This window comes from Pan paniscus, chromosome 13, assembly GCF_029289425.2.
Source record: "Pan paniscus chromosome 13, NHGRI_mPanPan1-v2.0_pri, whole genome shotgun sequence".
Classification (NCBI taxonomy): Eukaryota; Metazoa; Chordata; class Mammalia; order Primates; family Hominidae; genus Pan; species Pan paniscus.
In genome coordinates, this window is record NC_073262.2 from 23,592,929 (window position 1) to 23,607,084 (window position 14,156).

At 41.6% G+C, this 14,156-nt stretch overlaps 1 protein-coding gene across 4 annotated transcripts in view; it reads right to left on the reverse strand.

Moving 5' to 3' along the window:
* CLASP1 (cytoplasmic linker associated protein 1) overlaps positions 1-14,156 on the reverse strand; it is a 308,815-nt gene that overhangs the window by 260,616 nt on the left and 34,043 nt on the right. For all 4 annotated transcript variants that reach the window (XM_057301388.2, XM_057301390.2, XM_057301389.2 and 1 more), the window contains exon 2: positions 5,849-6,328. In XM_057301388.2, the coding sequence (XP_057157371.1) occupies positions 5,849-6,043 (195 nt within the window). In that variant the 5' untranslated portion in view covers positions 6,044-6,328. The remainder of the gene's footprint in view (positions 1-5,848; positions 6,329-14,156) is intronic.

Genomic DNA, 14,156 nt, shown 5'->3' on the forward strand with positions numbered 1-14,156 from the left:
CACCACTGCACTCCAGCCTGGGTGGCAGAGTGAGACTCTGTCAAAAAAAAAAAAAAAAAAAATTCAAGAAGCCAAGCTTCAAAGTTTTGTTTAATATAAAGCTAATCCCTTTAATCTAAAATATTAAAGGAATTATCTATTTTAAAAATTCCAAATAAAGCCAAACTGTACCTCAGGGTTTCAATTTTAAAAATCTTGACTTATAATTAAGAAAAAAAGGGAAGTAGGATCTAAAAGGTAGTTTCCAGGTTTCAGTAAAGCAACCAGCAATACCTGGCCGAGGAGTCTAAGTTCCTGAGATCACTCATGGAACCAGTATTTGTTGAGCACCCATGATGTTCCATACTCTGGGCTCCAGGTGTGAACATGCAGGCTGCCACTACACTTAGAGAAATTACAAACCATAAGACACAGCCCTTGAGTGCAAAAACCACCTCTATTAAGTAGTATAAAATATTAGAGCTTGAGGGCTCCCAAGAGATTATCTAGTCTAATATCTGCATTGTACAAACAGGTTTAACTGAGTTGTCCATGGTTACAAGCAAGTTAGTGGTAAACCCCAACTTCCTGACTTTCCTTCACACTAATCTGTCCTTGTTTAGGAATTACTTCACCAAGAGTCAAGTCTTAATCTTTCATTCCTTTGTAACCCTGCAAATGTCATTCTGGAAAAACTAACCAATCTTCAAAATTCTCAGTTCCTTTAGGCAGTGTTACTACTTTCTTCTTCTGTCTTCCCACAGAACTCTGTATATTTGCATTACTGCACACACTACACTGTACTGTATAACTTGTTTATTTATCAGTTTCCTCTCCATAGACTATGAGCTCCTTGAAGACAATTACTTTTGCACCAATCTAATAATTTAACATCCATGCTACCCCAGTCCCATCCCCAACCTCCTTTTCCTATTAGGACCCTGATACTATTCAAGTATCCGCCCTCCTTCACATGGTCACATGCTTCACTCAAGGGAGGCCCCCACTTAAGACCAGTAGGTTAAGCATGGCATTCAAAGGCAATCACGGACACTCGTTTTCCAGTGGTGCTGGGATGGGCACGCAAAGTCACTCTAGCAAATGTGATGAAAGAAAAGTCTGCTGGGGAGCTTCTGAGAAAGGTTTCCTTCCCCCAAGTGAAAGATACAAGAAGACATTCTCCTTCCCTGGACATTGCCTTAACTACTACTGGATTTATTTGAGACACTAGATTTCCTTGGAGAACTTTAGGTCATTTGAGTCAGTTTCCAATTACTCTTAGTCAGAAGCATCCTAATATGCACATAGAAAAAGTGGTGGAGTTGTGACCCAAAAACATAGACAAGGTGATTTCACAGCCCTTAAAAATGTAACAACCATGGCTAACACCTGACTGAATGAGGAAAAGCGTTCAGCATTTTTTTTTTTTTTTTTTTTTTGAGATGGAGTCTTGCTCTGTCGCCCAGGCTGGAGTGCAATGGCATGATCTTGGCTCACTGCAACCTCTGCCTTCCGGGTTGAAGCAATTCTCCTACCTCAGCCTCCCAAGTAGCTGGGATTACAGGGTGTGCCACCACGCCCAGCTAATTTTTGTATTTTTAGTAGAGATGGGGTTTCACCATGTTGGCCAGGCTAATCTCGAACTCCTGACCTCGTGATCCGCCTGCCTCGGCCTCCCAAAGTGCTGGGATTACAGGCATGAGCCGTCGCACTCAGCCAGCTTTCAGCTTTTAACAACTAAAACGGTACAAATATGCCCACTCTCACCCTCTTTTTCAACATAGTACTGGAAGTCCTTCCCAGAGCAATTAGGCAAGAGAAAGAAATAAAAAGCATCCAAATTGGAAAGAGTAGGTAAAATTGTCCCTGTTTGCAGATGACATGATCTTATATACAGAAAAACCTAAAGATTCTACCAAAAAACTCTTACTCCTGATGACTGAAATCGGTACGGTTACAGGATACAAACATACAAAAATGAGTAGCATTTCTATACACCAACAACAAACTAGCTAAAAAAAGAAATCAAGAAGGCAATTCTGGCCGAGCACAGTGGCTCACGCCCGTAATCCCAGCACTTTGGGAGGCCAAGACGGGTGGATCACCTGAGGTCACGAGTTCGAAATCAGCCTGGCCAATGTAGTAAAACCCCATCTCTACTAAAAACACAAAAATCAGCCGGGTATGGTGGTGCACGCCTGCAGTCCCAGCTACTCAGGAGGTTGAGGCATGAAAATCACTTGAACCCAGGAGGCGGAGGTTGCAGTGAGCCGAGATTACGCCACTGCACTCCAGCCTGGGCAAAAGAGCAACACTCCATCTCAAAAAAAAAAAAAAAAAAAAAAAGAAGAAGAAGAAGAAGAAGAAGAAAGCGGCAATTCCATTTATAACAGCTACCAAAAATAAAATACCTAGGAATAAATTTAACCAAGGAGATGAAAGGCCTCTACAAGGAAAACTACAAAACACTGATAATAGAAACTGAAGAGGATACAAACAAATAGAAAGACATCACATGCTCATGGATTAGAGGAATTAATATAGTTAAAATGACAATAGCAATCTACAGATTGAATGCCATTCTATCAAAATACCAATGACATTCTTCACAGAAATAGAAAAAAAAGTCCTAAAATTTGTATGGAACCACAAAAGACCCTGAATAGCCAAAGCAACTCTGAGCAAAAAGAACAAAGCTAGAGGCATCACACTAACAGACCTCAAAGTAAACTACAAAGCTGTAGTAACCAAAACAACCTGGTACTGTCACAAAAACAGACACATAGGCCAATGGAACAAAATAGGGAACACAGAAATTAATCCACATATCTACGGCCAACTGACTTTTGACAAAGGTGCCAAGAACACTCACTGGGGAAAGGCCAGTCTCTTCAATAAATGTTACTGGGAAAACTGGATATCCATATGCAGAAGAATAAAACTAGATCCCCATCTCTCACCCTATACAAAAATCAACTGTAAATGGATCAAAGACCTAAATGTAAGACCCAAAACAATAAAACTACTAGATGAAAACATTTAAGAAATGTTTCAGGACATTAGTCTGGGAAAATATTTTATAAATAAGACCTCAAAAGCACAAGAAACAAAACCAAAAATGAACAAATGGGATGATATTAAACTAAAAAGCTTCAGGGCAACCAAGAAACAAGAGAGTAGAAACACAAGCTACATAATGGGAGAAGATATTTGCAAATTACTCCTCTGACAGGAGATTTTTTTTTTAAGCCAGTAAAATTTAGCAGTGGGGAGTTGTATACCAACTTTAGTGACACTATGTTAAATTCTGATAACTCATTACCATTGGACCAGCCAAACGGGATTAATATCCAGAATAAACAAGGAACTCAAATATCTCAACAGAAAAAAAAAATTATATATATATATATACAATTTTAAAAATGGACAAATAATCTGAACAGACATTTCTCAAAGGAAGACATACCAATGGCCAACAAATATATGAAAAAATGTTAGACATCACTAATCATAAGGGAAATGCAAATCAAAACCACAATGAGGTATCAACTCACCCCTGTTAGGATGGCTATTATCAAAAAGACAAAAAATAATAAATGCTGATGAGGATGTAGCAGAGAAAAGGGAACTCTTATACACTGCTGGTGGGAACATAAACTAGTACAGCCGCTATGGAAAACAGTATGGAAGTTCCATAAAAAACTATAAATAGAACTACCATAGGATCCAGCAATCCCACTAGTGGGAATTTATTCAAGTGAAAAGAAATCAGAATATGGAAGAGATATCTGCTCCCCCATGTTCACTGCAGCACTATTCACAACAGCAAAGAATCAACCTACATGTCCAACAACAGAGAATGGATACAGAAAATGTGGTATATTCAATGGAATATTAATTAGCCATGAAAAAGAATAAAATCCCGTCCTTCACAGCAACATGGATGGAACTAGAGGGCATTATGTTAAGTGAAATAAGCCAGGAACAGAAAGTTAAACACTACATGTTCTCACTCATATGTGAAGCTAAATAAAAGTTAATCTCATAAGTAAAAAGTAGAAGAGAGGATAGCAGAGGCTGGGAAGGACAGGAGGAAGAGAGGTATAGGAAGAGATTTGTTAAAGAATACAAAATTACAGCTAGATAGGAGGAATAACTTCTGGTGTTATATACCACTGTAGGATGACTAGAGTTAATAGTAATATAGTTTCAATTAGCTAGAAGGAGGATATTAAACGTTCCCAACACAAAGAAATGATAAACATTTGAGATGATGGATATACTAATTACCCTGACCTGATCACTACAAATTATATTCATCAAAATATCATTAGGTATCCCGTGAGTATGTAAAATTATTTGTCAATTTTTACAAATTACTTTTAAAAAAGAACAAAATTGTAGTGACTAGACTTTATCACCTCTCATCTCTTTTAACATTCACACCATCCAGCACCAATGCCAAACACATAAGCAGCAACTGATAATTTCAGCTAAGTGAATAAACAGATGAATGAAATAGAATTTTAGCCAGAGTTTAAAGACAGGTAGGATAGGCTGGGCACGGTGGCACACGCCTGTAATCCCGGCATTTTGGGAGGAGGAGGCGGGTGGCTTGCTTGAGCCCAGGAGTTCAAGACCAGCCCGGGCAACATGGTAAAACCTTGTCTCTACAAAAATACAAAAATTAGCTGGGCATGGTGGCGCACGTCTGTAGTCCCAGCTACTTGAGAGGCTGAGGTGGGAGGATTGCTTGAGCCCAGGAGGTGGAGGTTGCAGTGAGCCGAGATAGTGCCACTGCACTCCAGCCTGGGCGACAGAGCAAGACTCGGTCTAAAAAATAAATATACGAAGACAGGTAGGATAAATTTTATATCCAGTGATAAGTGAAATATTAGGGCAATAGGTAACGTATTTAGAAAACAGAGTACGTACTAGAGCAAAGGACTCCTGTGACTTTTTAAGTCCAAACCAATCTCAAAAGATTGAGTCAATGAAAAAAGCACAAAAGATTCTATGTCTGTAAGCCCCTTTAACAACGTCTATAGCACCTATTAGCAGTCATGCAAACTCCCCACTCTTCCTTCCATCTCAACCTTGACCCAAAGGGGCCACCCTCTAGGGAAATGAAAAGAGAGCATAAGGGGATGAGAATAGGGGAGGAAGCAGAGAGAGGAACACCACTTCTTCAGCACTTCAAGTCCAATCTAGTTTTTATTCAGGAAAACTGTCTTTGACAGGTAAAATAGTCAACCTTCACAACTCATTTGACCCATGGGACCTGGCCCCCTCCCCCACCCCCACTCCCTACCAAGGTCACATAAACAGCCTTGACCTTTAGATCCTGAAGGATATCCTCTAGGCCATTACACACAGGTCACAGAAAAGTCCTTGACAACCTATTTCTGTCCAGGTACCTGGGCCAGCTTCACAACAGTGACCTGAAGGTAAAATGCTCCACACCCTATTACCAATTCAATCCCCCAGAGAAAATCAGTGAAGACATTTGTTATTTATAAAGGGCAACTCACCAAGGTCTCAGGACCTATTTGCTGCAAAATATAATATACACATTAACTTCAAGGCTACAAATGCTTGTCAACTTTCCAACAAAAAAGCCTCCCCTTATCTGTTCACTTGACCTTCTGTCAAAGTGCTAAACGATGAGAATTTTTTGATCTGCAATGAGTATCAAAGAAAACTCTACTTTCTCCAGAATGAAATAACCCAAGGCCACAATCTGATTGAGTGTCTTACTAGAAACCAAGGAAGCATGCTGACTGCTCACAAGGGATTTTTATAAGGGCCAATTTTGATCTACCAGTGCAGCCCAGCCACCTCCAAAAGTGCCTTCTAAAGCACAGCTTACCTTGTAATTGCTAGAGTTCACCCAAGAGGTAGCAAGTCCATCCACAAGTTTATCTAACATGGTCTGGTCATGCTCAAGGTCAGCAGACTTCTGTTTGTCTGAGAAATAGTCTATCAGTTCTTGGCCAACCTGCAATCGTTTCCCCACATCCTTCTGCAACACCTGCGCCAGGCAGGACTCCATGCGAGGCTCCATAGTGGAATTCAAATCCAGATCCAGCAAAAGCTAGAGGGCAGTCACGATGACTCCCTCCCAGCAGACGTATCTGGGAGGTTGCCTCTTTGTTCGCTGAAGGTTACTAAGAGCCTGTGTTTCAAAGATGCAATCTGGGGAATGGCAACAATGCACCATGTGTGTCTGAAGAGCAGCTGGTAGGATATTAAAAGTCCAATTTAAATAACTAGTAGGAGATAAAGGAGTGAGTGGCAGAGTGATGTTCTACTACTGGGTCTGAAATACTTCATAATTCAGCAGTCCATTCTGAAAAGTAAGAGAAGAGAACGACAAATTAGCACAGATAACATAACACCCAAATGTTATGAAACATTAAATCAAAGACAAAGCAATTCATGCTGCAGAATCATTTATAATCACAAGCAGAGTGAGAAGCATGAACGGCTTGGCAACCATATCGAAATAACATAATTATTATTTTTATCAGGAAGAACATCGAAGCCCAAAGAAGAGCCAATGAGCCACACAGTTGGCAGGTTGATGTTTTCCACAATTTCCCAGCTTGTAAATGCACCAGACAGGAAAGCAATCTTCTGCTTTAGCTAGCATATTTATTTGTAACTTCAATTCTATTTCCCACCAGAAATCTAACACCACTCTGTGTCTGAATCACTGTAGGTACTGCAGCTTACTGCCTTACTCTCAGTCTTCTAAAAAAAACCAAGTATGGGAAATGAGGAAGGCTCTATAGAAAACACTGTTGACCAAAGTGGCTGGCTTGGTCACATTAAACAAAGTCAAGGGCAGCACCTACATCACACTACTTTACAATGGAGTAAGTGGTAGCCTCCATCTCCTCCTCCCTACAACAAAGAAAAGAAAGACACAAAAAGAGAAAGGAGGTGGGCGCGGTGGCTCACGCCTGTAATCCCAACACTTTGGGAGGCCGGGGCAGGCCGATCATTTGAGGTCAGGAGTTCGAGACAGCCTGGCCAACATGGTGAAACCCTGTCTCTACTAAAAATACAAAAATTAGCTGGGCATGGTGGCAGTGCCTGTAGTCCCAGCTACTCGGGAGGCTGAGGCAGGAGAATCGCTTAAACTCAGGAGGCAGAGCTTGCAGTGAGCCAAGATTGCGCCACTGTACTCCAGCCTGGGCGACAGAGCGCAACTCCGTCAAAAAAGGCCGGGTACGGTGGCTCACACCTGTAATCTCAGCACTTTGGGAGGCCGAGGTGGGCGGATCACCTGAGGTTAGGAATTCAAGACCAGCCTGGCCAACATGGTGAAACCCCGTCTCTAAAAATATAAAAACTAGCCAGGTGTGGTGGTGGACACCTGTAATCCCAGCTACTCAGGAGGCTGAGACAGGAGAATTGCTTGAATCCAGGAGACGGAGGTTGCGGTGAGCCGACACAGTGCCACTGCACTCCACCCTGGGTGACAGAGCAAGACTCTGTCTCAAAAAAAGAGAAAGGAAATAGGCTCATATTCTGATCAGTTATTGGCACAGTATTCTCAGCTGACAATAGCACCATTTGGGCCTAGTGTTTTGATATTAAAATTAGGAGATCTCAAAATCATGTTTGAGTAGGGTAAAATACATGATATGGGAAAAGTACCAAAACCGTTCTAACTACACAAATTGCATAAGCTCTCTCGTTAACCTATAGCTGCTGGAGCATTGTACAAATTTGTTTCTGACTTACTCTAAAACCATTACTTAATTCCTTTCATTTTAAACCAAGAAGACCCATAGGAAACCTATCTTCAAGATTCAGTACCTCCCTGATACTGTGCCAAATTGAAGCTTTTCTCACACCAGTAGTAAGTCCCAACTTTCAAAGTTTCCAGAAAACATATCTTTGTTTTCTAAATAAAGTAAAATTAAAATTCTCAGTAGAGTAACTCACAGTCTGAACACAGCAATTCTCTCCCTTTCTAATACCACCCCATCCCCACCCCTAATCTCAACATAAAAACACTGAGATTCTTTCTGAGGTATGGAATCACATCCAGTCATTCAATGAGGAAAACCCTCCTTCAAAGCCCCAGCACATAACTACCCATCTTCTACTTTACTGCTTCCAACAACACAGAAGAGTGAGGGAAGGATAGCATTCAACGGGACTTACTATCTCACAGAGCAATCCTTCCTTATATTGAGGAGAGATCTGCTTTCCAGTCACGTCCAAATGCTGGAACTAGTCCCTCCTTCACAAGAAAGAGCTTCAAAAGCAGCTATTATCCTTCATTCCAATTTTTAGTACAAATGTAATACTTCCAGTTCCTTTATCATCTCTTATGTTGGACTAAAGAAGGTATCAATGATACGGGAAAACTTAAGAAACCAAAAGAATCTCTTTCTGGACCTACTATTAGTCCAAGAAGCAGAACAAATAAGCACCAGGTTGGTGGTATATTAAAAATGGCCACAAATTCTTTGCTACTCCTACCTCACCCAGGTGGAGTCCAAGTCCCCTCCCGCAGTGGCTCTGGGCTTAACCCTGTGAAATCAGCAACTACAAAAGCAAGCAAAGACTTGCTATACAAGCAATGGAACTTGCCCTCTTAGAATGCTGCCCTGGGACGGCCATGCTGTAAGGAAGCTGGCCTAGCCTATTGGACATGAGAGGCCACTTGGGGAACCAACATGCTCTGACCAACAGCCAGCAGCAACTGCCAGACATGTGAGTGAGGCCATCTGGGACCATCTACCCATTCCAGTCGTCATCCGACTGCAGTTATGCCAGTAAGTGTAAGGAAACAAGCAGAAAAGCCACCAAGCCAAACCACAGAATTATGAGAAATAACATTTCGTTGTTGTTTTATTTAAGCCACTAAATTCAGAGCGGTTGGTTACACAGCAATAGATAACTGATATACTCCTTCTTCCCCTAAACAACTATCATTCATTTTCATTCATTCTCAATGAAAAAAAATTTCATAGCGTTTACTCCTTCAAGGGGCCTAAAATGAACAGATACTAACCAATAATAATAATAATACAATTTAAGGAGCTACATGAGGTGTCAGCTTCTGTGCTTATGTAATACTGATTTATATAATACTATCTCTAATTCTTCAACTCTATAAAGTAGGTGTTAACGTTCTTATTTATAGATTAAGAAATTGAGGTAAAGTATAGGTAAGTAATTTTCCAAGGTTGCATGGACAATGAGTTTCCTTTCCCCACCTTGAAAACATTATTAGAAGTCTTAGCCTAATTCTGTTTTGACTCAAGAGGTCAGATTTCCTGTTTAGACAGGAAGCAACAGGCAAGAGAGCAAGGTCTCTATTCCTTAAGTAAACACTAGGAAAGTTCCCATTCGTTCAAGTCTCCCTACTGTGATTTATAAATATATATCATAAGAAAACCTCCCCTTCAACCATAATTGTATAAGATTTCTAACAAATAAGCATATGCTTCTTGAACGTAATTATGCAACAAAGGCTTAGTACACTCAAAAATAGGTCACAAATTCCTATCAACGAAATGCAAAGAATGAAAGAGACTGGACACCCCTAGGCTTTAAGCAGATTGAATTCTCTCTTCTTTTTCTTCTTAATTTAAAAAAGGTAACTATTCTCTCTTACACTTTTTCTTATTAAACTGATGTTTTTGGACTTTTTTCATGTTTTTGTTTTCTACATCTCTATTTTCAGGGAATATTAATCACATAGTTCCAAATTCACAAGGTACAAAAGTGCAAGACCTGCCTTCCACCCCTGACCCTCCCAGCCACCCAGTTTCTCTCCTTAAAAGCAAGTAATGGCCGGGCGCAGTGGCTCAAGCCTGTAATCCCAAGACTTTGGGAGGCTGAGGCGGGCGGATCATGAGGTCAGGAGATGGAGACCAGCCTGGCCAACATGGTGAAACCCTGTCTCTACTAAAAATACAAAAATTAGCTGGTCATGGTGGCACGTGCCTGTAATCCCAGCTGCTTGGGAGGCTGAGGCAGGAGAATCGCTTGAAGCAGGGAGTCAGAGGTTGCAGTGAGCCGATCACGCCACTGCACTCCAGCCTGGCAACAGGGAGAGACTTTGTCTCAAAAAATAAATAAATAAAAAATAAGCAAGTAATGTCACCAGTTTCCCATGTATCTTTTCAGAAACATTTTCAGCTATCAAAACAAATAAATATAGGTGTTCTCCTCCCTGAATCTTCTAGGAAGGTTTTTCTAAACATTTGCAATTAAATCATAAAAAGAGAAATCAAAAAATAATTGTATTTTAAAATGCAGAAAACTTAGAAAATAAGAGGGAAAAAGGATGACGTGGAGGAGTGAGAGAAGAAGGAGGAGGAGTTACAGGAGGAAGAGGAGCTGGAGGAGAAGGAGAAGTTACAGGAGGAAGAGAAGCCTGAGGAGGAGGAGTTACAGGAGGAAGAGAAACTGGAGGAGGAGGAGGAGTTATGAGAGGAAGAGGAACTGGAGGAGGAGGAGTTACAGGAGGAAGAGGAACTGGAGGAGGAGGAGGAGTTACAGGAGGAAGAGGAGCTGGAGGAGGAAGAGGAGTTACAGGAGGAAGAGGAACTGGAGGAGGAGGAGGAGTTGCAGGAAGAAGAGGAACTGGAGGAGGAGGAGGAGGAATTACAGGAGGAAGAGGAACTGGAGGAGGAGGAGTTGGAGGAGTTACAGGAGGAAGAGGAACTGGAGGAGGAGGAAGACTTACAGGAGGAAGAGGAACTGGAGGAGGAGGAGTTACAGGAGGAAGAGGAACTGGAGGAGGAGGAGTTGGAGGAGTTACAGGAGAAAGAGGAACTGGAGGAGGAGGAGTTACGGGAGGAAGAGGAACGGGAGGAGGAGGAGTTGGAGGAGTTTCAGGAGGAAGAGGATGAGGAGGAGGAGTTACAGGCAGAAGAGGAGCTGGAGGAGGAGTTATAGGAGGAAGAGGAGCATGAGGAGGAGGAGTTATAGGAGGAAGAGGAACTAGAGGAGGAGGAGGAGTTACAAGAAGAAGAGCATGAGGAAGAGGAGTTACAGGAGGAAGAGCAGCATGAGGAGGAGGAGTTATAGAGAAAGAGGAACTGGAGAAGGAGAAATTGGAGGAGTTGGAGGAGGAGGATTTGGAAGAATTGAAAGAGGAGGAGGACTTGGAGGAGGAGGAAAAGTGGAAGGAAGAGGAGGAATTAGAAAAGCTGGAGAGGGAAAAGAGGAGGAGGAGTTGAGGGAGTTGGAGGAGAAGGAGAAAAAGAAGAGATGAAGTTAGAGAAGTTGGAGGAGGAGGAAGAAGAGGAGCTGATGGAGCTGGAGGAGGAAGTAAAACTCTCTTCCATCCACCCATATCCTGCCCAGGCTCTCCATGAGGGAAAAGTAGAATAAGGAAACCTAGGTCTAAAGTTAACCATAACCAGTGGTCACCTATGCCTGAGCTAAGTAAAAACCAGGTCTATTAGTCTATTATATTTAAGACATAATGGGAGGCACTGCGATACAAAAATAAACAGGACTCAGCCCTTGCCTGCCTTTAGTGAGATTATGAACTACTGTTTACAATCCCTGCAGTCAGTTCTATAATCATCATTCAAAAGAGCAGTGTTAACAGAGAAGAATTACCTTACAGCAGTGTTGACATCAAAGATTATTCAGAATGTAACACTATTTCTGAGTTTAAAAAAAAGTTCAATTTTCATAATTTTCCAAAAGAATATGAGAGACATTAAAATGATACAGAAGAAACAGTAGAGGAGGTGACAATAGCAAAACATCTTTATTCTTCTTCATCAGGAAAAGTTTTCTCCTTTAGCAAGATCTACTATGAAGGCTACTGAACACACTAAATATCACTGTATCAGTCACCTGAGAAAAGGGACACATTTTGGATATTTCTGAAAAAATGGTCCAACTCTTCCCAAACCCAAACCCCTTTCATTCTCCAACATCAACGTTCTCTGCCCCCACTACAGTAGTTAGGTTCCAAGCATCTCAACCTTTTCCTGTCACATCATCTTGGTCCACAGGGTCAAGACAATTGTCCTAGTCATGCTCCTTTATAGTACCCTGGAAAGTAGAAATTATCAGAGGAACCAGAACAATGGGCCAACTCTGCTGCAGGTCAACAGGAAGAAGTTTAAAAATACCAACTTCAACAAGAAGGAAGGAACACACAATAAAAAAAGTCATCTTGATGTAATGAAAAGAGGCATCAAGTTGGGAATTTTGGCCTCTGGTCTTGACTCCCAAGTGGCACTGTGGAGAATACCAGCTCTAGCATGCATCAAATAAGATTAAGAATGAAAAAGCACATGCACAGAGCCTTTTTTAAAAAAAAAAATAGCACCTATCTCCAGCCCCTTAATTACCATATCTACCTGTGGCACTTACACACACTATCAGTAAAGAACTATTAACAATGGGGGATGGAAAGAAGAACAGAATCAATCATAAGCTCTGATAACTTTTTTAGTCTACTGTAGACTTCTTTGTAAGAAATTAAAAGGAGGACCATTTATACTTAGTAGCTTAAAACAATAATGAATTAATATTTCCCATAAGTCTACGAGGTGGCTGGGCTCAGCTGGGAAGATCTTGTGCTAGTCTTTCCTGGGATCATTCATGCAGTTGAGTCATCTGGCATTTTTACTGCAGCTGAAGGCTCTACAATGGTGTCACTCACATGTCTGGGACTCTGGTGCTGGCTGTTGGCTGGGCCTCTCTCCACACATGATCTCTAACCATTCAGTGGCATAGCCTAGAGCTCATCATGTAGTGGCTGGAGCACTACAAGATGACAAAGGGGGAGGCTACCAGGCCTCCTGAGGCCTGGGATCCACAATTTGCATGTTACTTCTGCCACAATCTATTGGTAAAAGCAAGTCACAAGGCCAGTCCACATTAAAAGTGTGAGGAAGCCGGGCGCGGTGGCTCATGCCTGTAATCCCAGCACTTTGGGAGGCCAAGGCAGGTGGATGACCTGAGGTCAGGTGTTCGAGACTAGCCTGGTCCACATGGTGAAACCCCATCTCTACTAAAAATATAAAAACTAGCCAGGCGTGGTGGTGTGCGCCTGTAATCCCAGCTACTCAAGAGGCTGAGGCAGGGAAATCACTTGAGCCTGGGAGGCAGAGGTTGTGGTGAGCTGAGATCACACCACTGCACTCCAGTTTGGGCAACAGAGTGAGACTCTGTCTCAAAAAACAAAACAAAACAAAACAAAAAAAGTGTGAGGAAATGGAGTCTACCAATCAATAGGAGGAGCTACAAAATACTGTGACATGTTTTTCAATCTAACACGTATTTACTCAATGGATATTTGTAGAATGAATAAATGGATGGAGCGAATATATTCATATACCCTGTTTATCCATTACCAGTCTGTCTGAATCACTTTTATTTACTCATCAATTTATCAAATATAAAATCTCACTATAGAATATACTAAAGAAATAACTATAGTCTATGACTTCACTTGAAAGAGCTTCCAACATACTCAGAGAGGACAAGACATACATACACACAAAAGGCCTGTCAATGTCGGAGGTCAACACAAACACGAGATGTATAACTAGTAGATTTAGCAAGTAAAATACTGCACCTGCCAAATAAGGAACGTGAATAAGTACTATGAAAATTCAGAGGAAGGAATGGATTAAGAAGGCTTGGAATGACCAAGTCAAAACTATATAAACAAGATTCAGCTTGAGCTTTGTGTTAAAATGTGGCTAGGATGTGCATTTAATAGTTATGGTGGCCAGGCCCAGTGGCTCACGCCTGTAATCCCAGCACTTTGGGAGGCCAAAGTGGGCAGATCACCTGAGGTCAGGAGTTCGAGACCAGCCTGGCCAACATGGCAAAACCCCATCTCTACTAAAAATACAAAAATTAGCCGGGCATAGTGGCGCACGCCTGTAATCCCAGCTACTTGGGAGGCTGAGGAAGGAGAATCACTTGGACCCGGGAGGTGGAGGTTGCAGTGAGCCAAGATCACGGAACTGCACTCCAGCTTGCGCGTCAGGAATGAGACTCCATCTCAAAAAAAACAAAAAAAAATAGTTACAGCACTTAAGGAAAAACAGCATAAGCAAAATGAGGGAGGTGAAGAGTGGTATGGCAGACATAGTGAGATTACCTGTGAGATAAGTAGGCATTATTATTCTCATTTTGAAGATAAGAAATGCAGCTCAGAAAGGTTA